A 24315-nucleotide genomic window follows, 5' to 3' on the forward strand; every position below is an offset into this window, starting at 1 on the left:
AGAGAGATAATGACAGATAGAGAGACAGAGAGATAATTGTGATGTAGCATAAAGAGCGGTTACTATGTCTCAGACTTCACCAGCAAGGCCTTTAGAGATACAGGTTTCCCACAGAGCGACACAAACACACAGCCTAGTTTAGGAACAAATAAAATGTCAGATTGTTTAGTTTAATAACAAAATATATTGAACAAGACATATTGAAGTGCAGTATTATCCCCCAGGAGTATGTGTGAAACATACTGCAGAATATATGTACAATAATTATAAAAAATATACAGACAGAGAGAGAGAGAGAGAGAGAGAGAGAGAGAGAGAGAGAGAGAGAGAGAGAGAGAGAGAGAGAGAGAGAGAGAGAGAGAGATGAGAGAGAGAAGAGAGAGGGGGAGAGGAGAAAGATAAAGAGAGACAAACAGAGAGGGAGAGAAGAGAGAGAAGAGAGAGATAGAGAGAAGAGAGGGGGGGGGGGGGGGGGCAGAGAGAGAGAAGTCAGTAACACCGGTCTCTCAGTCCCTCCACTCTGCAGTAAACAGAGAAAACATTTCCTGGTATCCCGTTCCCACCTACAGTCAAATGTGAAATGTAAAATATACAGTACATAATACAAATATGTACATAATACAAAGATATGGTACAATAATAATGTTGTGGATATAGTTAGTGTGTGTGTGCGTGTGCATGCAGTAGACATGTGTAGTAAAATCAATCAAATTTATTTGTAAGGCCCGACAACACACGTTAATGTCCCCATGGGCCGGACACGTCTTCTTTAAACACGTCAAGAAGAAACAAAACAAGAACACCATAAGGTCCAACAAATTTAAAATAAATGCAAAATAAATGAATGCAATGCAAACACTCCCAGACATACCCCACGCGAAGGTAAGGAAAAACTCACTAAAACCTAGCAATAGGGACGCTCACCGTACTTTAGGGTTCTCTCTCTCTCTCCTCACCGTACTTTAGGGTTCTCTCTCCGGGACGCTCACCGTACTTTAGGGTTCTCTTTCTCTCTCCTCACCGTACTTTAGGGTTCTCTCTCCGGGACGCTCACCGTACTTTAGGGTTCTCTCTCCGGGACCCTGGAGCCGTACTTTAGGGTTCTCTCTCCGGGATGCTCACCGTACTTAAGGGTTCTCTCTCTCTCTCCCTCACCGTACTTTAGGGTTCTCTCTCCGGGATGCTCACCGTACTTTAGGGTTCTCTCTCCTCACCGTACTTTAGGGTTCTCTCTCCGGATGCTCACCGTACTTTAGGGTTCTCTCTCCGGGATGCTCACCATACTTTAGGGATCTCTCTCCTCACCGTACTTTAGGGTTCTCTCTCCGGGATGCTCACCGTACTTTAGGATTCTCTCTCCTCACCGTACTTTAGGGTTCTCTCTCCGGGATGCTCACCGTACTTTAGGGTTCTCTCTCCGGGATGCTCACCGTACTTTAGGGTTCTCTCTCCGGGATGCTCACCATACTTTAGGGATCTCTCTCCGGGATGCTCACCATACTTTAGGGATCTCTCTCCGGGACGCTCACGTACTTTAGGGTTCTCTCTCCGGGATGCTCACCATACTTTAGGGATCTCTCTCCGGGACGCCCAGCGTACTTTAGGGTTCTCTCTCCGGGACACTGGAGCCGTACTTTAGGGTTCTCTCTCCGGGACGCTCACTGTACTTTAGGGTTCTCTCTCCGGGACACTGGAGCCGTACTTTAGGGTTCTCTCTCCGGGACACTGGAGCCGTACTTTAGGGTTCTCTCTCCGGGACGCTCACTGTACTTTAGGGTTCTCTCTCCGGGTGCTCGCCTCGCGGAGGGGTGAGGAATGTGGAGAGACGGGGTGAAAAGAGCGTCTCGGTCTCACAGAGCTGCTGCCAGAGAGAGACGTGACATTTGAAGAGCCCCCCCGCCCACCACCAGGACCCCCCCCCCCCCCCCTGTGTGTGTGCTGCTGCTGCCCTTCATCTGTCTGCAACAGGGACCAGGAGAGATTAACGTTAGGCTCCGGCCCCAGAGAGTCAGGTGTGGACATGTGTGTGGTGTGTGTGTGTGTGTGTGTCTTTTTGACTTTGTCTGTGTGTGTGTGTCTTTTTGACTTTGTCTGTGTGTCTGTGTGTGTATTTTTGTCTGTGTGTCTTTTTGACTTTGTCTGTGTGTGTGTGTCTTTTTGACTTTGTCTGTGTGTCTGTGTGTGTATTTTTGTCTGTGTGTGTCTTTTTGACTTTGTCTGTGTGTGTCTTTTTGACTTTGTCTGTGTGTGTCTTTTTGACTTTGTGTGTGTGTGTCTTTTTGACTTTATCTGTGTGTGTGTCTTTTTGTCTTTGTCTGTGTGTGTGTGTGTGTGTCTTTTTGACTTTGTCTGTGTGTCTGTGTGTGTCTTTTTGTCTGTGTGTGTGTGTGTCTTTTTTACTTTGTCTGTGACGTGTGTGTGTGTCTTTTTGACTTTGTCTGTGTGTGTCTTTTTGTCTTTGTCTGTGTATATGTGTGTCTTTTTGACTTTGTCTGTGTGTGTCTTTTTGTCTTTGTCTGTGTATGTGTGTCTTTTACTTTGTCTGTGTGTGTGTGTGTCTCTCTTTTTGTCTGTGTGTGTCTGTGTGTGTGTGTGTCTTTTTGACTTTGTCTGTGTGTGTCTTTTTGTCTTTGTCTGTGTATGTGTGTCTTTTTTACTTTGTCTGTGTGTGTATGTGTGTGTGTGTCTTTTTGTCTGTGTGTGTGTGTGTCTTTTTGACTTTGTCTGTGTGTCTTTTTGTCTGTGTGTATGTGTGTCTTTCTGTCTTTGTCTGTGTGTGTATTTTTGTCTGTGTGTGTGTGTGTCTTTTTGACTTTGTCTGTGTGTCTGTGTCTTTTTGTCTGTGTGTGTCTTTTTGTCTTTGTCTGTGTGTGTGTCTTTTTGTGTGTGTGTATTGCACTGTGCAATACTCCAATTCAGCCATTGGCAATTCAGCCGTTGGGTGGGGGGCGCTGTTGAGCGGGCCTGTGACCGGACCTGAAAGCGCCCCTGGCTCTGCGGCTCTGCAGTTGCATACTATTGGGATTCGTTGGGAACAGCAGCACGGAGTCTCGACTCGGGACTTATTTTATTTTATTTTAGCAGCAGTTATCAATATCGACCAGGAGGACAGCGCGATCTAAGGGACATTCATTACTAGTCAAGTGTCATTACTTTAGTTATCAAAGGTGGAATCTCTGGACGCAATGACATTATATAGTTTAAAGCTAAACTACGTTTTTCTTTCTTGTTAGGAGAGGGATAACTTATTCAGTTAGATTTGATTTGATCTTTATTTATCTCTAACATTTTCAACCATAAACACACATTTGTAATAACAAAAAAAACTAAAACGAAATAAAATACAAATACATTTAAATATATTTTCCTATGGAAGAAGGAATAATCAACATGGCTCCAATTGGTTGACTATAACAGCACCGTGACCAAATATCCCTATACTAGCACCTTGTTAAACACTTTTTTTTATATATATTAAGGCTGTCAAATATATCGCGTTAATATCGCGTTAACTCCCGATTCTATTAATGCCACTAATTTTTTTAACTCAAGATTAACTAAAAAAAAAAAAAAAAAAAAATGTTTTTACTAGACTTCACTCAGGTGTATTATTGATGCTCTCATTGATACTATGTTTGTTTCTGAAGTGTGTGTGTGTGTGTGTGTGTGTGTGTGTGTGTGTGTGTGTGTGTGCGTGTGTGTGTGTGTGTGTGTGAGATATAGAGAGAGAGGGGGGTGAGAGAGATGAGGAAGGGGCAAAAGAGCTGGGAGAGTGTGTGTGAGGGAGAGAGGGGGGTGTGTGATTAATCAGCCCTTGTGTGTGTGAATGTAACAAGTTCCTAACGTTTTCTTTCCCCTATTATTTCATGCACACTTTATTCATTGTTTTAAATTATTATTTTCTTTTAAGTTATTTTGTGCATCACTCTGTTTTGAATTTGATGCAAATTTGCAATGCATGAGGGTCATCCTTTTGTGTTAAATGGCTGCACAAAGCAAGCATTTGTTGACTCGCATGTTGATAAGAGTATTAAAACTTGGAACTTGAAAAAGATCTGTTTAAGGTAAAAAAAATATCAAAAAAAATCGATTAATTTGCGATTAATCGCGAGTTAACTATGGACAATCATGCGATTAATCGAGTTAAATATTTTAATCGTTTGACAGCACTAATATATATATATATATATATATATATATATATATATATATATATATATATATATATATATATATATATATATATATTTATTTATTTTTAATCATAATTATTCTTGTGAAATCTTTCCACCTGGGAGCCTTTTGACTAAATCAATTTATTCTCCCCTTCTCTGAATGGTGTTTCTTATGGCAATAACAACTATAGACGACAAAACCAAAGTAAAGAAACGACATTTGATTTTTGGGACGGTTACATTCACTTTGGGACGGTTAAGATTGTATTTCGGGACGGTTCTGGGACGGTGGTGAAAAAAGTTAGTCTGGAGCCCTGGTGTGTGTGTGTGTGTGTGTGTCTTTTTGACTTTGTCTGTGTGTGTGTGTGTGTGTGTCCTTTTGTCTGTCTGTGTGTCTGTGTGTCCTTTTGCCATGGGTCATGTGATGAGATAGGGGAACCTCCAGCCGTCTTGATGAAGGTCAGCCGGTTTATCCCAAAGTATCTAGATGTAAATCACCCCACCTCTCCGCTGGCTCTCGCTGAGGTCAAAGGTCAAAACATGCACATGGAAATAGACCTTTTGGTGGATTAGCAGAAAGCATCTCATAAAACAAACCTTCCCTGTGCACTGTCCTTTTCACAGGCAGTATCCCACACTCTCTCTGACTGTCTGCATGCAGCGCTCAGAAGATTCCTACAGATTCCTACCTTTTTTTTAGACTTAGATTCAGGAAATTATGAGTGTCATCTTGCTAATCCATTGCTATTCAAAAGAAAGAGAGATTGTGTAAAGAGTGAGGGAGAGATTGTGTAGAGAGAGAGTGTAGAGAGAGAGAGGGTGTGTGTGTCTGTGTGTGTGTGTGTGTGTGTGTGTGTGTGTGTGTGTGTGTGTGTGTGTGTGTGTGTGTGTGTGTGTGTGTGTGTGTGTGTGTGTGTGTGTGTGTGTGTGTGTGTGTGTGTGTGTGTGTGTGTGTGTGTGTGTGTGTGTGTGTGTAGAGAGAGAGAGAGGGAGAGAGTGTAGGAGAGAGAGAGAGAGTGTAGAGAGAGGGAGAGAGAGAGAGGGTGTAGAGAGAGATACTGTAGAGAGAGAGAGGGAGAGAGTGTAGAGAGAGAGTGTGTGTGTAGAGAGAGAGTGTAGAGAGAGAGAGTGTGTGTAGAGAGAGAGAGAGTGTGTGTGTAGAGAGAGTGTGTGTGTAGAGAGAGAGAGAGAGTAGAGAGAGAGTGTGTGTGTGTAGAGAGAGAGAGAGAGAGAGAGTGTAGAGAGAGTCTGTGTGTGTAGAGAGAGAGAGAGTAGAGAGAGAGTGTGTGTGTGTGTAGAGAGAGAGAGAGTGTAGAGAGAGAGTCTGTGTGTGTAGAGAGAGAGAGGGAGAGAGAGTGTGTAGGAGAGAGAGGGAAAGAGAGAACACATTTCTTCACCCAGGGTCGCGGAGTCCGCCAGGGGTGCAATTTAAGCCCAACGTTGTTTAATATATATATAAATGAATTAGCAAAGTTATTAGAACTTTCTACTGCACCCAGTCTGACTTTGCACGAAGTAAAATTGTTGATGTATGCAGATGATCTCGTTCTGCTGTCAGCCACTAAAGAGGGTCTACAACAGAACCTAGACATCCTCCACCAGTTCTGCCAGACATGGTCTCTGAACGTAAACATGAAGAAGACTAAAGTCATGGTCTTTCAAAGGAGACACGAGTCTCAGAGTTCACATAATACATTTAAATTAGGCACACACATATTAGAAAACACAAAAAGTTACCCATATTTGGGATTGAAAATAAATCATAATGGTAACTTCAACATGGCTGTGAATGAACTGAAGGAGAAGGGAAGAAGGGCTTTTTATGCCATCAAAAGGAAAATTCCAATTGACATCCCAATTAGGACCTGGCTCAAAATTCAAAGTTCTGTAATAAATCCAATAGTATTATATGGCAGTGAAGTGTGGGGTCCATTAACTAACCAAGACTTCCCAAAATGGGAAAAACATCCATTAGAAGTACTGCATGCAGAATTGTGCAAAACCCTACTTAGGGTTCACAGACACACTGCCAATAATGCATGCAGGGCAGAACTTGGCCAATACCCTCTAATTATTAAAATTCAAAAGCGAGCCATCAAATTTTATACACACCTCCAATCAAGTGACCCCCACTCCTACCACTACAAAGCCCTTCAGAGCCAAGAGATGAACCCAGATAAGAGTCCCCTCTGCCAGCTAGTCAGACACCAAGCAATCTGGCCCAACCAAATAATCTCAAAACAAAAAGAAAATTATATAGAATATTGGAACAAATCTACCAAATCACAAAGTAAATTAGAATTCTATTTGACCCTAAACAGAGAGTACACGGTGGCAGAATACCTGACCACTGTGAATGATATAAAATTAACCCTTTAATCGCCAATGACGTGTTTAGACGTCATTCCTCGCCATGCGTAATCTGCCAATGACGTTTTACAGCGTCTTTGAGATCAATATTTCAAAAATCTGTCATGGCAATCATATTTCACCCACGGAGACTTGACGGGGGCTGTAGATCTCCTCTCAACTCTCCAACGGTTCAAGACCGCCACCTGGTGGCCGATCGGCGAGTTGCCAAAACCGGAAGTGAGTGGCCGGAAGTGGTGCTCACCCATATTTCGTCCGGCCACTCGCTATCGCTCGCGGGACTCCATCTCGACACACTGGATAATCGATCGGTTGCCATAACTCAATAAACAATGTTATTTGGACGTATATAGTATTATACAACCTGGAAATGGATCGCATATATCAACATCCCATAATAGCAATCTTTTTGCTCCACGCTCATCACCCAACGCTACGAGGAGACTGGGGTGAGTTGCAGCCTGTTTGTTTACCATTTTCGATACAAACTGCTATGATCAATATATCACCCATACTACATGATTCATTTAACGTCGGTCATTGCATTATAAACGACCCCCCCCCCCTCCGGTCAACATCAGATGATGAGTCATGACGTTTAGGACCTTGTACAATTGAAATTTTTAATCTGACGTCAATCGGTATCAAACTACATTTGATGATCTAATATATGTATTTATGGCTATAACTCACGTTCTATGGAATGCTGCAGAAAACGATAAAAACATATTTATACTTTAGACCGTATTTTAGTATGAATGTGTGAATGAAAAAGTAGAACGTTGCTACATCCTAAACGATAGATACTTGATGTTGAATGGGCCATAGTAATGTCAATTTAGCAATACAATTTAAAAAGTTATAGCCCTGCAAAGAAGGGGAACATCTCCATAGACTTACAGTACTGGCAGAGAAGGGATTAAGATGAGAATAATCAGATAAAGGGTTAAGAAAGACATTGACACGGTACAGACTGAGTGGACATAGCCTAGCCATAGAAACAGGCCGTCACAGGCAGAACTGGCTGCCCAGAGAGGCCAGGCTGTGTTCACTTTGTCATCAGGGGGATGTTGAGACAGAATCTCACTTCCTACTACACTGTGAGAAATCTAAGAGAAGTAGGGCGGCTAGGTGGCACAGTGGGCAAGGCGCTCGCCACCAACGCAGGAGATGCTGGGTTCGAGCCCAGCTCTCGGCGTTGCTACCAGCTTGGCTGGTCGTTCATACTAATACAATTGGCAGTATTAGGGGGTGGGAAGCTGGTGGGTGGGGATCGGACGTTGTGGACAGCGACTCCTACAGGTCGGTTGGTGCGCCTGCGCAGTAGAATCAGGAAGCGACGGGGGCGGCGTGTCTTTCCCACGCAGACCCTCGCCGCTGAGAGATCGCGCTGTGCAGGTGAAAAGATGCGACGGCTGCCTCCTCGAGTACCGGAGGGGACACGTGATGCAAGGCTTCGTCCACATTGCAGCCGGCTTGTGGGAGGCATGGCCTAACAACGTTCGAGACAGGGGAGGGTAGAATTGGACAATACGAAATTGGGGAAGGGAGAAAAAATTTAAAAACGGGGAGAAAAAGTAGATAAAAAGAAAGGGATCTAAGAGAAGTTTTCTTTGATAAAATAAATAAAATTGATCCACAGTTTATCCATCTCCCTGATCATCAAAAGCTGTTATATATGTGTGGGGAGAAAAGTCAGTGTACAGCATTAGCTGCAAAATGCTAGATTATCGATAGTATATGTGTACTTATGCACGCTATAGAAGCGATCTGAAAAGTATATTCTCTCATTTCCTGATCAGCAAGCACACACAGACACACACATATGGGACATGTTGATATATCTGTGAAAAAAGCTCTGATTAACCCAAGACTGGTAAAATAGATTCCTTACCTCAGATCAGATGTTATCCAAAAAGATTATTCCAATTCCTGATCGCCATTCCAAATATCGATCGCGTTTATTGATTCAGCGTTGGGTGCTGGAAATACATAATCCACGCTGTTCTGGGGGCCGGCGATCACTTGGTCTCTTCAGTTGGCTTGACGGAAAAGTAAAATGAGGAAACTGCCCCCCCCCCCCCCTTCATCAGTCTAAACTAATAGGGTGCAGTTACACAGGGAGAGACGATAGGGGGCGGTATCTTCCCAATTGAGCTCAGAGAGACTCTGCAACACTAGCGTGAGGCTCGATTGATGAAATATGAATTCAAATCGCCAATAAAAAAAATACGACAAACAAACGCTATATAGCGTTGCCGGCACTCAACTGGCGGCATGAACTAACGACAAAACACGTCACTGGCATCCAAAGTGTTAATATATATGTTATTGTTTGTACGTTGAACTTGCTTTGGCAATAAGTATGTTAATATTTCATGCCAATAAAGCCTATTTGAATTGAATTGAATTGAGTGTAGAGAGAGAGAAATAGAGACAGTGTAGAGAGAGAGAGTAGAGAGAGTGTGAGAGAGTAGAGAGAGAGTGTAAGAGAGAGAGAGTGTAGGAAAGAGAGAGAGGGTGTGTAGAAGAGAGACAGAGAGATACGGAGGGAGGGAGAGAGAGAGAGAGAGAGAGAGAGAGAGAGAGAGAGAGAGAGACAAGAAAAGGACATCCAACGGAATACAACCACCATAAAGACTGTCACTCATACAAGAAATTCCTTCTGTAATGTACTGATTTCTTTTGATTTCTCTGTTGTTTTGTTTTGTTTGGCTTTGGCAATGTAAACGTATTTTTCCCATGTCAATAAAGCCCATTTGAATTGAATTGAATTGAGCGAGAGAGAGAGAGAGAGAGAGAGAGAGAGAGATGGAGATAGAGAGAGGGAGATAGAGAGAGACAGAGAGAGAAGAGAGAGAGAGGGAGATAGAGAGAGACAGAGAGAGAGAGAGAGAGTACTATGTGTATTATGAACTATGAGAATGTAAAGTGTGATGTAGAGTCAGTGTCTCCCAGCTCTGGGTTGTAAGTTGTAACTCTCTAAACAGCTATCTATCAAAACTATCAAAATGACAATAGTGGCTTTGAGTTCAGGCCACGCCTCCCCCGCCCACAGGCCACGCCCCCAGCACACATGCCTTCCACCGGCTGATGCAATCCCCAGGTCCCGTTGCACCGCGGGAGCTAATCCCCTCCGCCTGGTTGGACGGGGCGCAGTATAAGCCCCGCCTCCTGACCTTTCCCCCGCGGTGCGGCCCGCCCACAGCGCCTCGGTTTACACCTGATGCCCGCGACCTTTCACCCAGTGGGGTTTAACCGGGTGCACCTAGCGTCTTAGCTGGTGGCCTAGCTGGCTGGCTGTCTCTCTCTCTCTCTCTGAATCTCTCTGTCTCTGTATCTCTCTGTCTCTCTCTGTATCTCTCTGTCTCTCTCTGTATCTCTCTGTCTGTCTCTCTCTCTCTCTCTCTGTATCTCTCTGTCTCTCTCTGTATCTCTCTGTCTCTCTCTCTCTCTCTCTGTATCTCTCTGTCTCTCTCTGTCTCTGTCTCTCTCTCTGTATCTCTCTGTCTCTGTCTCTCTCAATTCAATTCAATTCAATTCAAATGGCTTTATTGGCATGACGCAACTTGTACATGTTGCCAAAGCAAATGATTAATAACATAAGCATGTTACAAAACAGATATTAATGTCATAGTACATTATAAAATAGAACATAAAATATTACGGCATGTATTACTCTGTATTACTATTGAATGATGTTTTTGAGTTTGCAGTAAATCCACAGCTAAAGAGATTGGTTTTATCGGGTATCACAGTAGCTAAAAAAACTGATCGCATCACGCTGGTTTCAACCGGAAAAAATTTGCAGGAAGGTTTGGTTTCTTACATATCTCGATGTGATTTATCAAGAAATATCTACAGCAAGAATTCTGGGTCTCAACGAATCCAAAATGTCAATGTGGTTAGAAGTGGTGGAGAGAATAAAAGCTAGCTTATAATGGTAGTGTCTGGTTAGAGTGAGTGATAATGGAGGTACTATCCAAGGAGGGGTCCGGGAGGGGGGGGTTCGAGCTGGAGCATATGTGTGTAGGGTTTTAGAAAATAGGTATTAGGGGTATATCCCGTATAAGGCATTTGTATAATTGGTAATTTCGTTGGATATACACTATATACGTTAAAATATTATTATAGACTTTTTTTTTGTTTTCTGTTCTGTACTTGCATGTCATTTTAGCCACCTTGTCTGTTAGTTTCATTATGATTATGTGTTGAGTACTGACTTTTAATAATTTTTGTTTTGCAATAATAAAAAAAAAAAAAATAATAATAATAATAATATTATGGCATAAACATGTCAGGTGACTGTCACTCACTGTCCCTCAGTCTATGGCAGGCAGCCAGCAACATAGGCTGCTGCTAGCTCACAGCTTGTTGAGTCCTCTCTCTGTCTCTCTCTATCTCTCTCTCCGTCTCTGTCTCTCTCACACTCTCTCTCTCTCTCTCACTCTCTCACTCTTTCTCTCTCTCACTGTCTCTCACTCTCACACTCTCTCTTTCTCACTGTCTCTCTCACTCTCTCTCACTCACACTCTCTCACTCTCTATTTCACTCGCTCTCTCTCTTTCACTCTCTTTCACTCTCTTTCTCTCTTTCACTCGCTCTCTCTTTCTCTCTCTCTCACTCACTCGTTCTCTCTCTTTCGCTCTCTCTCTCACTCTCTCGCTCTCTCTCTCTCTCTCTCTCTCTGTAATCTGGGCTCTCTTTTCTGTAGCACTTGACTTGACACACTTCAGTCATCGGACGCTTGGGCCGGCAGACTTGCAGCCTGACTAGTTTCCTTCCTCCAAAGATTAGGAGACGGAGAGAGTGTGTAGATAGAGGGAGTGGAGAGAGAGAGAGAGGGAGAGAGAGAGAGTCAATGAACATGATTCTTCACTCTCTCTTCCTCTGAATGAGTCTTTTAATGCACAATAACAGAGTTTATTGCCCTCATCAAAAGGGCTATAGATTAAATTTTTATGTAGAATAATCTTTTTTCTTTTTAATAATACATCCACAGAGCGTTTAGAAAGGTGCAGAATAAATATATGGTATATATAGCATTATTGTACATGATATCATACAGAGTTATATGGGTTACATGCAGGTGTATAAGTAGGTATATAGAAGGATTATATGCAGGTGTATCAGTAGGTATATAGAAGGATTATATGCAGGTGTATCAGTAGGTATATAGAAGGATTATATGCAGGTGTATCAGTAGGTATATAGTAGGGATGTGCATCTCCATCACTGAGGCCGATGCAATGCGCATCTCGATACGGTGCCAACGATACGATACATTAACAATACATTTGAAGCACCGGGCGATGCGATACGATTCACCCCTGTTGAGATACGATATGATTCAACATAATGCGATTCGGGGCGGTACGATGTGATTCAACACGATGCAAAATAATGATAAAATGTTATGGTATGACAGAGGATTTGGTTGTATTCCTTATATGCAGCTTATATTATTATTAAAAATAAAATAATCTACTGTAAGACAATTTATATAAAAACTCTTGGGTGCCTAAGACTTTTGCACAGTACTGTGTTTTCTATCCACTTTAGCTAAAACACACACACACAATGTGAGACAATAATAATCACACACAGGGATAATGGCTTATAGCAGACTTAATGATTTTATAATATTACAGATAATGAAATAAAATTATTATCATCAACTATCCAGTTAGTATTTATATTGTAACGTTTGGCCACTTTAAATCATTGAACGTAGAGAGAGAGAGAGAGAGAGAGAGAGAGAGAGAGAGAGAGAGAGAGAGAGAGAGAGAGAGAGAGAGAGAGCGCGCGAGAGCGAGCACGTTTGAGTTTGAGCATTCTGATGCTCCGTAGCTAACCACACCATGATGGCATTTTGTCAACAACACAGTTTGAACCTGGAGGAAGGAAGCGATATAAAGAAACAAATTGCCAATAAATGTGAAGTTATCTTTGAACCTGTTGTCAAGCGTCGTCAATATACCCCCCCCCCCCCCCATTTCCTCACTAATGGAACTGGTGTTGCAGAGTCACGTTAGTTAGTTAGATACTGTAGTTTAGTGTTAGCTGAACGGCTAACGTTAGCCAGTTGATCAATTCAATTGACGCGGCTTTCGCCTTCTGGAGTAGCGAAGCAAAGATAGTATCTGCTGTGTGCAGTGCACTGCTGACAGAAGTGGATGAGAGGAAATTATATGAATGAATCGGTTTTGACCGATACAAAGACGCTAACAACAGATGCATCGCGAGTTCAACCTGAATTCTAGCCGATGCGCACTTATTCCACCGGTGCACTCGCATTGTGAAAGTGTATGCCGGTGCACCGATGCGAATCGGTGAATCTTAACATCACTAGTATATAGAAGGATTATATGCAGGTGTATCAGTAAGTTTATAGAAGGATTATATGCAGGTGTATCAGTAGAAGGATTATATGCAGGTGTATCAGTAGGTATATAGAAGGATTACGAGCAGGTTTCTGAACGGCATCCATCTTGTGTCTCTGCAGATCCGCTCCTCCATCACCACCTTGCTGTTCAGTAACCGGGAGTTCAGCTGGACGCGCCACATGCTCATCGCCGCCGCCATCTTGGCTTTCAACAACATGCTGGTCATCTTCGTCCCCAGCATCCGAGACATCTTCGGCTTCATCGGTGAGAGGTTTTGTCTCTAGGGTCTCTCTCTCTTATCTCCAGAGAGGTTTGTTTGGTGGTTTTGTCTGTAATATCACAGAGAAGGATTATAACTGTAATGTCTAACAGAGAGAAGGATTATAACTGTAATGTCTAACAGAAGGATTAGAACTGTAATGTCTAACAGAGAGAAGGATTAGAACTGTAATGTCTAACAGAAGGATTATAACTGTAATGTCTAACAGAGAGAAGGATTAGAACTGTAATGTCTAACAGAGAGAAGGATTAGAACTGTAATGTCTAACAGAAGGATTATAACTGTAATGTCTAACAGAGAGAAGGATTAGAACTGTAATGTCTAACAGAGAGAAGGATTAGAACTGTAATGTCTAACAGAAGGATTAGAACTGTAATGTCTAACAGAGAGAAGGATTAGAACTGTAATGTCTAACAGAAGGATTAGAACTGTAATGTCTAACAGAGAGAAGGATTAGAACTGTAATGTCTAACAGAGAGAAGGATTAGAACTGTAATGTCTAACAGAGTCTGTCTCTCCCAGGATCCTCGGCGGCCACCATGTTGATCTTCATCCTGCCCGCTGCGTTCTACCTGCGGCTGGTGAAGACCATACCCTTCCGCTCCCCGCAGAAGATTGGAGTAAGTGTGAAACGTACACAAAACACACACGCACGCGTACCCACACATACACACACACACTGACACACACATTTGAAATGTTTATTTATGTCCACATAAACAGAAGTACAAGGAAGCCTCATACAAAGGACATAAACAATGCGAGTGCAATCAGAAAATCTTGAAGAACAGTCAGTTACAAGGTGCATGGGCGGCAGAATCAAGGGTAAAGGTAACAGCGCCTCCTCCAAATTGAGCGGCTTCCTATAATTGCTGATACTGAGCAGTACCTGGCTAACTGCTTGGCCTTCCTTTTGGGGAGACCGGCTATTTGTAGGCCCCTCACAACCAACTTGTGCACATGCCCTAGGCTGCCAGAGATAAAAAAAAAGCCTAGCTGTGAGATGGTCTGCTGTAGCTGTTGGTATTTCAGCATTTTTGTGAGGAAGGCTTCTTCTAAGCTGTAATCAAAAGTGCAGCCAACCTCAAGAATGGACACCTCCCTAAGGCGTTCATTTACCACAAAAACATCATGGGTGTTAGCTGTAATACTAGAGAACATGGAATCATTATTGCACAGGTTGAACATGCTTGGCTTCACAGTAGAATGCTTATACCGTGTGATGGAGGACCTAAAAATAAGAGAGATATCTTTCGCTATCAAATCTACTATTCTGTCATGCCTACTTATGTAGAGGCCCCTGTATACATGGCAACCATTTAAGATGTGGGACATGGTTTCAGCTATTTGGTTATTGTCATGATGAATACAGTGAGGAGTATGACTGCCTGGAAACCAGATGGAGATATTCAGTTTAGATGGTAAGACCTGTAATCTCGCTTTCAGAGTAAAGATAACAATGCACTCATCTATGGCAACATTTTTGAACACAGAGTGAGAGACAGAATGGTCCGCAGCAGGGAGACACGCAATCTTCCCCTGCAGTCTCAACACACACACACACACACCATTGTGGACTTGTGAAGCGCAGTGAGTCATGTAAGGGGATTTCGTGGCTATGCAAATAAACTTGCCTTGACTTGACTTGACTTGACTTGACTTGACACGGAAACTTGACTAAAACACACTAAGTGGCCATTTTCCACGTCTGGTCAATGTTAGCATGGTGTTATTCACCGTCAAAGATGGGGGGGTAAAATTATTTATTTTATGTTCTCCTTTGGTACATTACAATTTACTCAAGCCTAGTAACCGACACAATATTTCTGACACTGGGAATACATTCCTTGAGATCCATAGATGTCCCTAGATACCAAGAACATGCAAATTGACCTTGTAGAAGTGGAGCAATCGTCCATTTACTTAGGTATGTATCTTTAGGCGGATTTTCAGAAAATAGGGCTAGGGCTTAACAGGTTAACCCTTTCACTACCACACCACAGAAGGTTAACCCTTTCACTACCACACTACAGAAGGTTAACCATTTCACTACCACACTACAGAATGTTAACCCTTTCACTACCACACTACAGAATGTTAACCCTTTAACTACCACACTACAGACTGTTAACCCTTTCACTACCACATACATAAGGTTAACCCTTTAACTACCACACTACAGACTGTTAACCCTTTCACTACCACACTACAGACGGTTAACCCTTTAACTACCACTCTACAGACGGTTAACCCTTTCACTACCACATACATAAGGTTAACCCTTTAACTACCACACTACAGACTGTTAACCCTTTCACTACCACACTACAGACGGTTAACCCTTTAACTACCACTCTACAGACGGTTAACCCTTTCACTACCACACTACATAAGGTTAACCCTTTAACTACCACACCACAGAAGGTTAACCCTTTCACTACCACATTACAGAAGGTTAACCCTTTCACTACCACACCACAGAAGGTTAACCCTTTCACTACCACACTACAGACTGTTAACCCTTTCACTACCACACTACATAAGGTTAACCCTTTAACTACCACACTACAGACTGTTAACCCTTTCACTACCACCCTACATAAGGTCAACCCTTTAACTATCACACTACAGACGGTTAACTCTTTCACTACCACCCTACATAAGGTTAACCCTTTAACTACCACACCAAAGAAGGTTAACCCTTTCACTACCACACTACAGACGGTTAACCCTTTCACTACCACACTACAGAAGGTTAACCCTTTAACTACCACACTACATAAGGTTAACCCTTTAACTACCACATTGCAGAAGGTTAACCCTTTCACTACCACACTACAGAATGTTAACCCTTTAACTACCACACTACAGACTGTTAACCCTTTCACTACCACACTACAGAAGGTTAACCCTTTAACTACCACACTACAGACGGTTAACCCTTTAACTACCACTCTACAGACGGTTAACCCTTTCACTACCACATACATAAGGTTAACCCTTTAACTACCACACTACAGACTGTTAACCCTTTCACTACCACACTACAGACGGTTAACCCTTTAACTACCACTCTACAGACGGTTAACCCTTTCACTACCACACTACATAAGGTTAACCCTTTAACTACCACACCACAGAAGGTTAACCCTTTCACTACCACATTACAGAAGGTTAACCCTTTCACTACCACACCACAGAAGGTTAACCCTTTCACTACCACACTACAGACTGTTAACCCTTTCACTACCACACTACATAAGGTTAACCCTTTAACTACCACACTACAGACTGTTAACCCTTTCACTACCACCCTACATAAGGTCAACCCTTTAACTATCACACTACAGACGGTTAACTCTTTCACTACCACCCTACATAAGGTTAACCCTTTAACTACCACACCAAAGAAGGTTAACCCTTTCACTACCACACTACAGACGGTTAACCCTTTCACTACCACACTACAGAAGGTTAACCCTTTAACTACCACACTACATAAGGTTAACCCTTTAACTACCACATTGCAGAAGGTTAACCCTTTCACTACCACACTACAGAATGTTAACCCTTTCACTACCACACTACAGAAGGTTAACCCTTCCACTACCACACTATAGAATGTTAACCCTTTCACTACCACACCACAGAAGGTTAACCCTTTCACTACCAGAGTACAGAAGGTTAACCTTTCACTACCGCACCACAGAAGGTTAACCCTTTCAGTACCACATTACAGAAGGTTAACCCTTTCACTACCACACCACAGAAGGTTAACCCTTTCACTACCACACTACAGACTGTTAACCATTTCACTACCACACTACATAAGGTTAACCCTTTAACTACCACACCACAGAAGGTTAACCCTTTCAGTACCACATTACAGAAGGTTAACCCTTTCACTACCACACCACAGAAGGTTAACCCTTTCACTACCACACTACAGACTGTTAACCCTTTCACTACCACACTACATAAGGTTAACCTTTCACTACCACACTACATACGGTTAACCCTTTAACTACCACACTACATAAGGTTAACCCTTTCACTACCACACTACAGAAGGTTAACCCTTTCACTACCACACTACATAAGGTTAACCCTTTAACTACCACACTACATACGGTTAACCCTTTCACTACCACACTACAGAAGGTTAACCCTTCCACTACCACACTATAGAATGTTAACCCTTTCACTACCACACCACAGAAGGTTAACCCTTTCACTACCAGAGTACAGAAGGTTAACCTTTCACTACCGCACCACAGAAGGTTAACCATTTCAGTACCACATTACAGAAGGTTAACCCTTTCACTACCACACCACAGAAGGTTAACCCTTTCACTACCACACTACAGACTGTTAACCATTTCACTACCACACTACATAAGGTTAACCCTTTAACTACCACACCACAGAAGGTTAACCCTTTCAGTACCACATTACAGAAGGTTAACCCTTTCACTACCACACCACAGAAGGTTAACCCTTTCACTACCACACTACAGACTGTTAACCCTTTCACTACCACACTACATAAGGTTAACCTTTCACTACCACACTACATACGGTTAACCCTTTAACTACCACACTACATAAGGTTAACCCTTTCACTACCACACTACAGAAGGTTAACCCTTTCACTACCACACTACATAAGGTTAACCCTTTAACTACCACACTACATACGGTTAACCCTTTAACTACCACACTACATAAGGTTAACCCTTTCACTACCACACTACAGACTGTCTGTAGTGTGGTAGTGAAAGTGTAACCTTCTGTAGTGTGGTTGTGTGGTAGTGAAAGGTTAACCTTCTGTGGTGTGGTCGTGAAAGGGTTAAGACAGAATGCTTCATGCTGGCTGCCATCCACAGGGATGTTGCACGACCTTGGTTATCTTGTTACTCTTCTACACCGTTCTCTATAACCACTTCTTACGTTAAATGAATACCGAAGCCTTGGGTTTTTCTGATCTAATTTAGGTATAGTTCCTGTTCCTGTGTAGCTAGAGAACAGATCACACAGGTGATCTAGTGGATTCATTCACAGCGGTGCCCGTCAGGTCTCTCTCTCTCTCTGTATCTGTCTCTCTGTCTCTCCTCTCTCTCCTCTCTCTCTCTCTCTCTCTCTCTCTCTCTCTCTCTCTCTCTCTCTCTCTCTGTCTCTCTGTCTCTCCTCTCTCTGTATCTCTCTCTGTATCTGTCTCTCTCTCTGTATCTGTCTCTCTGTCTCTCTTCTCTCTCACTCTCTCCCTCTCTCTCTGTCTCTCTCTCTCTCTCTGTCTGCTTGGGCTATCCGTCTCTCTCTCTCTCTGTGTATCTGTCTCTCTCTCTCTATCTCTCTCTGTCTCTCCTCTCTCTGTCTCTCATCTCTCTGTCTCTTTCTCTCTCTCTCCTTGATCTCTCTCTCCTCTCTCTCTGTATCTCTCTGTATCTCTCTCTGTATCTGTCTCTCTCTCTCTCTGTCTCTCATCTCTCTGTCTCTTTCTCTCCTCTTTCTCTCTCTCCTTTCTCTCTCTGTCTCTCTTCTCTCTCTGTATCTCTTTCTCTCTCTCCTCTCTAGGGCTGCAATGATTAGTCAACATAATCGACGACGTTGATCATAAAAACTCGTAGATAATTATTTTTTTTAATATTTTTTTTGCACTACCTATCTTTGTGAAAGTGGCTTCTCAGCTCTGGTCCAGCTGAAGACAAAGCAGAGGAACAGATTGGACATTGAGCATGACCTCAGAGTTGCTTTGTCTACCATCACCCCAGACTTTGAGACTCTTGTCAGGAGCAAACAACATCCCCAGTTATCCCATTAGTTCCCTGGGATGTTAAGCTAAGAAATCTGCTAAGAAGGATATATTATTTATTATTATTATTATTATTATTATTATTATTATTATTATTATTATTATTATTATTATTATTATTATTATTATTATTATTATTATTATTATTATTATTATTATTTAATTTCATTGTGTTTTTAGCCCTAGTTGCACTTTTGTTGCAACCCCAGTTATCCCATTAGTTCCCCCAAACGTACTGTCGGTCTGTTATGTTAAGCTAAGAAGTCTGCTAAGAGGGGCGGTCAGGTGGCGTAGCAGAGATTGCGTTCGTCACCAACACCGGAGACGCTGGATTCGCCTGTTCGAATCCAGCTCACAGCTCCGGCGTTGTCACCAGCTTGGCTGGCCGTTCACACTAATACAATTGGCTGTATTAGAGGGTGGGAAAGCTGGCGTGGTGGGTCCGGGTCGTTGTAAACAGCGACTCCTACAGTTCGGTCGGGGCGCCTGCTCAGCGCGGATAGGATCTAAGGGGGGTAGTGTGATCCTTCCACACGTTACACCCTCTCAGTGAGAGTCCGCGCTGCCAGGTGAAAAGAAGCGGTTGATTGGCTAGACGTGTGTCGGAGGAAGCACGTGATAGCCTCCACTCTCCCAGACCGACTGTGGGGGGTAGGTGCGCAGCGACCAGGAAGGGGATTGGGAATTGGCATAACGACTAACATTGGGATGGGAGAAAAATCTGAGGAAAAGGGAGGGGGGAAAAGATCAAATTGCTAAGAGCCCGGAAAAGGAGCCGCGCCCACAGAAAGCAGAGATGGAGGGTGTGACAGAAATAATCGTTAGATTAGTCGACTAATCGAAAAAATAATCGACAGATTAGTCGACTACCAAAATAATCGTTAGTTGCAGCCCTACTCCTCTCTCTCTGTATCTGTCTCCCTCTCTCTCTCTCCTCTCTCTCTCTGTCTCTCCTCTCTCTGTATCTCTTTCTCTCTCCTCTCTCTCTGTATCTGTCTCTCTCTCTCCCCCTCTCTCTCTCTCTCCCCCTCTCTCTCTCTCTCCCCCTCTCTTTCTCTCTCTCTCTGTATCTGTCTCTCTCTCTATCTCTCTCTGTCTCTCATCTCTCTTTCTCTCTCTCTATCTCCTCTATCTCTCTCCTCTCTCTCTCTGTCTCTCTTTCTCTCTCTCCTCTCTCTCTGTATCTCTCTGTATCTCTCTCTGTATCTGTCTATCTCTCTCTGTCTCTCCTCTCTCTCTCCTCTCTCTCTCTGTCTCTCCTCTCTCTCTGTATCTCTTTCTCTCTCTCCTCTCTCTGTATCTCTCTCTGTATCTCTCTCTGTATCTGTCTCTCTCTCCCTCTCTCTCTCTCTCTCTCCCCCCCCTCTCTCTCTCTTTCTCCCCCTCTCTCTCTCTCTCTCTCTCTCCCCCCCCCCTCTCTCTCTCTCTCTCCCCCTCTCTCTCTCTCTCTCTCCCCCCCCTCTCTCTCTCTCTCTATGTGTGCATGCGTGTGTTTGAGCGAGCGGAGTGAGACGCGACTGCGAGTGAGTGCATTTTTCTAAACTTTTTCTAATTGTTTTGTGTTTAATGTTATGAGTGTTGCTTATTTATTGTTAGGTTGCTGTTTGTTGTGTTAAACGGAGTTAGAGTTTTGTTCTCAGTCCGTTTGTATCTGCCGACCGGCGTCTTGGCCTTTTGGGACATTGTGAAAGACGATCTTCTCGAGGTATTCAATGAAAGTCTGGCTGAGGGTGCTTTGCCGCTTTCCTGTCGCAGGGCAGTGATAACCTTACTGCCAAAAAGGGGGACTTTGCAGGACATCAGGAACTGGAGGCCTGTGTCAATTGTATGCAGCGAATATAAGATTTTGTCAAAGACCTTAGCAAACCGTCTGAGAGAAGTGATGGACCAGATCATACATCGTGATCAGACGTATTGTGTACCTGGCAGGTCAATATTGGATAATGTATATTTAATTCATGATGTTTTGGGTGTCTCTGATTCATTGGGCTTGAATACTGCTCTTATTTCAATAGATCAGGAGAAAGCATTTGACCGCGTTGAGCACAATTATCCCTGGAGGGTGCAAATCCAGAGCCTGCAGGATAATGAAAGACCCTCACCACCCCAATAACAGCCTGTTCCAGCTGCTGAGGTCAGGCAGACGCCTGCGAACCCCAGCTACTAGGACAGAGCGGCTTAGGCTCAGCTTCTTCCCCCAGGCCATCAGAGCCCTGAACAATGAACATTGAGTGCCACAGAACACTGAACTATCCACACACAAGCACACATGAACACACACACGACACGCACGCTGTGCACGCTCACACACTAGCAGCCACTTAACACTTTAACATGAGCGGGCACACACTCATGCCGCACACACGCACACTTATGGCCAAAAGAAAAGGCCACTTTAAATTAGAATAACAGGAACAGTGTATTGCACTACCAAAGCTACCTAGCATGTCCTATATGCTCTGTAAATAACTATGTACAGATACCGAGATGTCACACCATGTTACCTGTTACCTGTTTATTGCACAATGTTTTTTTTTTTTTTTGGATTCTATTATATGTTGTACCACTGTATTGCACATCGTTGCGGGCAAGACCACCCGCATTTCATTGTATACTTGTATGCCGTGACAATTAAAACTCTTGACTTGACTTGCGAGTTTTGGGTTCAGCGATGGTCTCATTGCTATGGTGAAAGTTTTGTATCAGAACATTGAGAGTGTGTTAAAATTCAATGGTGCTCTATGTGCTCCTTTTGAAGTACAGAGGGGCATTAGGCAAGGCTGCGCTCTCTCTGGCATGTTATATTTCACTGGAACCCATGTTACAAACATTGAGGAATGAGATGAGGGGGTTAGCTATACCTGGTTTCCAAGATAACATTGTTTTGTCAGCTTATGCTGATGATGTAGTTGTTTTTGTAAAAAAAAAAAAAAAAGATGTAAGTATATAGGAAAGAATTGCTGACAGTTTTAGGGCTGTGTCCGCTGCCAAAATAAATTGGAGGAAGAGTGAGGCGTTAGTTGTTGGTAACTGGCACAGCAGATTACCTGTGTTACCTCAAAACATGATCTGGAAAAGGGATGGTTTTAAATATTTGGGACTATACCTTGGAAATGACACGATTGTACAGAAAATTTGGGATAATGTGGTGGAGAAAGTAGAAGGAAGGCTGTTTAAGTGGAGATGGCTGTTGCCTCAGATTTCCTATAGAGGCAGAGTCTTGATAATAAATAACCTTGTGGCTTCTACCTTGTGGCATAAGTTGGCATGTGTGGAGCCTCCTTCAGGCATGTTGGTGCAGTTGCAGGCAAAGATGGTTTATTTTTTTTGGGATCGCCTGCACTGGGTTCCTCAGAGTGTTCTCTATTTGCCCAGAGAAGAGGGAGGGCAAGGCCTGATTCATGTAGCGAGTAGGACAGCGACTTTGAGGCTACAGTTCATACAGCGATATCTGTTAGGACCAAAAGATTTAGTTTGGAGAGAAGTTGCCTCTTTTATGCTTAGAAAAGTGAATAGTCTTGGTCTTGATGTATCTTTGTTTTTAACAGACCCGACGACTTTAAGGCTAAGTGCACTTCCTCCTTTTTATCAGGGGGTTTTTAAGTGTTGGACACTTTTCAAGTGTATAAGAACTGCTTCTACTAACTCGTTGCACTGGTTACTGGAGGAGCCTCTTGTTCACGGTGCAAGAATGGACATAAGCGACTGTGCAAGCCCTGGGCTGACTGGACTGCTGTGTGCTGCCGAAGTGGTACGCCTGAGACAACTGGCAGACACAGCAGGACCAGAGTTAAAAGATGCTCAGGCTAGGGCTGGGCGATATGGAAAAAAATCATATCGCGATAACGGTATGATAATGTTATCATATTTCTCGATATCGATAATTATAAGTATTTAAAAAAAAAAAAAAAATAATTAACAACAGATGTATGTTTATTTTGCAGCAATTCTTTGTCATTGCCGCCATCTTTAGTGTTACATCCCCTCACACTCCAGTTCTCAGGCTGCAGCTGGTTTAAAAGTGAAAGTAAACCGGCTTCTCTGCTGGCTGTAGCTCCAGGGGAGTTGAACAGTTCTGGCTCTGCTAGTTTATTTTCGATCTTTTGGCGCTTTTTTGGTGGACAAACCACCGCACATGTGCACCGTGACTTGTGACTGGAGTCTAGTTCTGCTAGCACACATAGCCTACTGTGTACAGACGGTTTCAAACTGTATTTTAAATTAGAAAGCAAACAAAATAAATGGACAAGAGAAAAAGAAATCTCAATTTGGTCAGTATTGTCATTTGGACAAGCAAAGCCATTACTTTAAGTTGCAGGCAAGAAAGACAAGTCTGTCCACTGTCTCTGCCCTGTTGCAGGTCACAAAAAAAAATAATAATAAAAAAAAAAATACATATATATATATTTTTCGATTTTTTTTTAAATTTCGATATTCGATATCGATTATTAAAATATATCGCCCAGCCCTAGCTCAGGCTGTGTGCTCTTTATTGGGCCTGAGGTCGCAGCGCTATGCAACAAGGATGCTGGATCTCTGGAGACAGAGTTTGACTGTCGAGGAGCTGGGCATGCTTAGCTTATACAGCAATGGAGCATTAAAACCGGACAAACAGGATGAGTTTCCAAATGTCTACCTGAGCCCTGTACTGGGAGAAATGTCTGGTCCTCTACTTTCTATAAAGGACTCAACATTATACAAAATGGATAGGAAATCATGGTACAGAAACTGTGTCAAAATAATTAATAAGAAATGGCTAAATAACAGAGTGGACACTGTATGGAGGAGCAGGCAGTGTGCAGGTAGTGACACTCAACCTGTGTGGAGGGTTTTATACAAACCTCCTTTAAAAAAAAAAGACGGCAGAGGGCAGACCTTCAGTAGAGGATTCTGCATGGTGCTGTGGCAGTGAATGCTTTTGTTTCTATCATCAACCCAGAGGTGGATAATAAATGTCCTTTCTGTGGGTTAACTGAGACTGTTTTTCATGCATTTTTAGAGTGTAACAGGCTTTCAGGGCTATTTGAGCTGCTCACCGACGTTTTCAGGCATTTTGGTGAAACCTTCTCTGTTATTGGTTATATTTTTGGAGCAGGATATAAAAAAGAAAATAAGAAAAAATGGCAACTGCTTAATTTTCTGGTGGGGGAAGCTAAGCTTGCAGTCTATGTAAACAGGAGAAACAGAGTGGAAGATAAACCGGACCAGGATGCAGTATTAGTGTGGTGCTGTAATGTGAAGGCTAGAGTCTGGCTGGAGTTCAGGTTTTATAAAGCTATGGGCAATTTGGAG

At 42.9% G+C, this 24315-nt stretch overlaps 1 protein-coding gene across 5 annotated transcripts in view; it reads left to right on the plus strand.

The window, feature by feature from the left end:
* Positions 1-24315, plus strand: part of slc38a4 (solute carrier family 38 member 4) — a 145236-nt gene that overhangs the window by 114062 nt on the left and 6859 nt on the right. For all 5 annotated transcript variants that reach the window (XM_084331142.1, XM_084331146.1, XM_084331143.1 and 2 more), the window contains exons 14-15: positions 13051-13195; positions 13734-13831. In XM_084331142.1, the coding sequence (XP_084187268.1) occupies positions 13051-13195; positions 13734-13831 (243 nt within the window). The remainder of the gene's footprint in view (positions 1-13050; positions 13196-13733; positions 13832-24315) is intronic.

Source organism: Notolepis coatsorum (assembly GCF_963971535.1).
Source record: "Notolepis coatsorum genome assembly, chromosome: 15".
Classification (NCBI taxonomy): domain Eukaryota; kingdom Metazoa; phylum Chordata; class Actinopteri; order Aulopiformes; family Paralepididae; genus Notolepis; species Notolepis coatsorum.